The sequence below is a fragment of the Trypanosoma cruzi genome, genomic scaffold (genome assembly GCF_000209065.1).
Source record: "Trypanosoma cruzi strain CL Brener 1047053517123 genomic scaffold, whole genome shotgun sequence".
Classification (NCBI taxonomy): Eukaryota; Euglenozoa; class Kinetoplastea; order Trypanosomatida; family Trypanosomatidae; genus Trypanosoma; species Trypanosoma cruzi.
Genome location: NW_001849559.1, coordinates 285,369 through 287,261, shown reverse-complemented (window position 1 = coordinate 287,261; position 1,893 = coordinate 285,369). Strand labels below are relative to the sequence as shown.

General features: G+C 47.0%; 1 protein-coding gene across 1 annotated transcript, besides 3 other annotated features; it reads right to left on the bottom strand.

Moving 5' to 3' along the window:
* Window positions 1–908: a sequence feature (heterozygous, Esmeraldo-like haplotype).
* Tc00.1047053484311.10 (calpain-like cysteine peptidase, putative) lies at window positions 1–1,893 on the bottom strand (the record flags this gene model as incomplete). The annotated part of the gene is made up of 1 exon (XM_797463.1): window positions 1–1,893. A coding segment is annotated over one exon (1,893 nt), but the record flags the coding sequence as incomplete, so codon positions are not given.
* Window positions 909–1,055: a sequence feature (areas merged during assembly that could not be assigned to a particular haplotype. This can correspond to areas where the two haplotypes were merged or to regions with more than two copies in the genome that were merged during assembly.).
* Window positions 1,056–1,893: a sequence feature (heterozygous, Esmeraldo-like haplotype).

The window sequence follows — 1,893 nt, the reverse complement described above, 5'->3', positions numbered from 1 at the left end:
AAGCTTCTTCTCGCGTGCCAGCTCCTGTGCGCGGGCATTCATGCTCTCCTCAAGCGCAGCGATCTCCCTCGCGTTCCTGCGCGGGTCCTTCTCGAGCAGTTGCCTGCGTTCCTGCTCCATCGCAAGAAATTTTGGATCTTTATCTAGTTGGAGGTGTTGTATGTGAATTCCTTTGGGATTTGCTTCAATATATGGGTAATTTTCTTCTGTTGTTTTTTCGGCCATTGCATTTACAATTGCCTGTAGTTCTTTTTCCAGTGAAGCAATTTCTGCTTGTTTTTGTGGTTTTCCCCGTAGTTGTCGAAGTTCTTCTTCCTTTTGCAAAAATTCCGCATTTTTATTGATTGGTGTTGATGTGAGTTGTACACCTAAGGGATACTCGTCGATAAAATTTCGTTGTTCTTCCTGTCGTATGTTTGCTATTTCCTTGGCGCGGTTTGTAAGCGCTTCTTCGATTTCTGTAATCAGATGATCGCGGTGTTCTTCCTTTCCAGTGAGCAGCTGAAAACGCCTTGCTTCCAATTCTTGAAATGGAATATCGTACTCTAAGGAAAGTTTCTCGGCAGAGAATGGAATTTCTTCTTCTCTAATATATTGCGCCCGAGCAGATTTTTTATATTCTGCAGCAAGCTCATGAGCACGGTTATTGAGTGCTTTTTCCTTTTCTGATAACTTACTTGCAGAAACGGGATAAGTAGACAGAATCAAAGCCCTTTCCTTTTCCAGCTCTTGAAACAGCTGATCTGTGTTAAGCGGAAGCAATTCCAAAGGCACGCCTTCAGGATGATCATCTAAGTAGTTACGGTCACGACAAATCGCTTCATACGCAAGCTCCCTTGCACGGACATTCAATGCCTCTTCTATAGACAATATTTCCTCCTGGTTTCGCTTTGGCGATTGTCGTAGTCGTGCTCGATCTGCTTCAAGCTTGGAAAACTCCTCATCAGTGTCCAGTGGTAAATCATCAATAGGTACACCCCTTGGTGTAGAATCAAGATAATCTTTTCGTTCAGAGGCATTCAATGCCTTTGCAACCTGGTGCGCTCGTTCATTCAGTTCGGCCTTCAAGAAGTTAATCACATTTGGATCGTTTGTGGGGGAGTTCATCGCCTCAAACAATCTCTTTTCTAACTCCATATACTCCGCATCATCATCCAATAGAAGATCCTCAATCAATCGGCCCTCTGGTTCTGGATCAAGATAGTCGGCACGTAAATCCTTAACGTCTTTATTATTACTGGAGGATTCTATTTTAAGCAATTTATCCTTCAATAAAATCCCATTCGCGCTATTCAACGGCATCTCTCGGATAATTTCGCTTACAGCCCCCTCCTTTGCCAAAAACTCCTCATTTTTATCAAGTGGTAGATCATCAAGAGGAATGCCCAATGGCTCCGGATCCAGGAAGGCACGCCCATCCGCCAACACATTCGCCGCAAGCTCCACGGCCCTCTCGTTCATGGCGTCCTCCAGGTTGCTGATTGCAGTCGCATTCCTGACGGGTTCCTCGCGCAGCAGAAGCCTCTGAATCTCCATGTCACGAAACGGACCATCGTTGTTGATGGGAACATCATCAATAGGAACACCATTGGGCTTCGGATTTAGAAACTTCTCCCGCTCAACCGCCTTCACTTCGTCAGCAAGTTCAACGGCACGATCATTGAGATCATCCTCCACGTCCCGAATCGACTTTGCATTCCGTTGTGGGTACTTCTTCAGTTGTGCACGCTTCGCCTCGAGTGCTTGAAACGGAGCATCCCTGTCAACGGGAAGGAGAGACAGCGGAACACCAGCCGGTGCTGGGTCCAGGTACCCACGATCACCTGCCAATTGCCTCCTTGCGATCTCCTCCGTGCGCGCGTTCAACGCCGCCTCCACCTCTTCAAGAGCCGC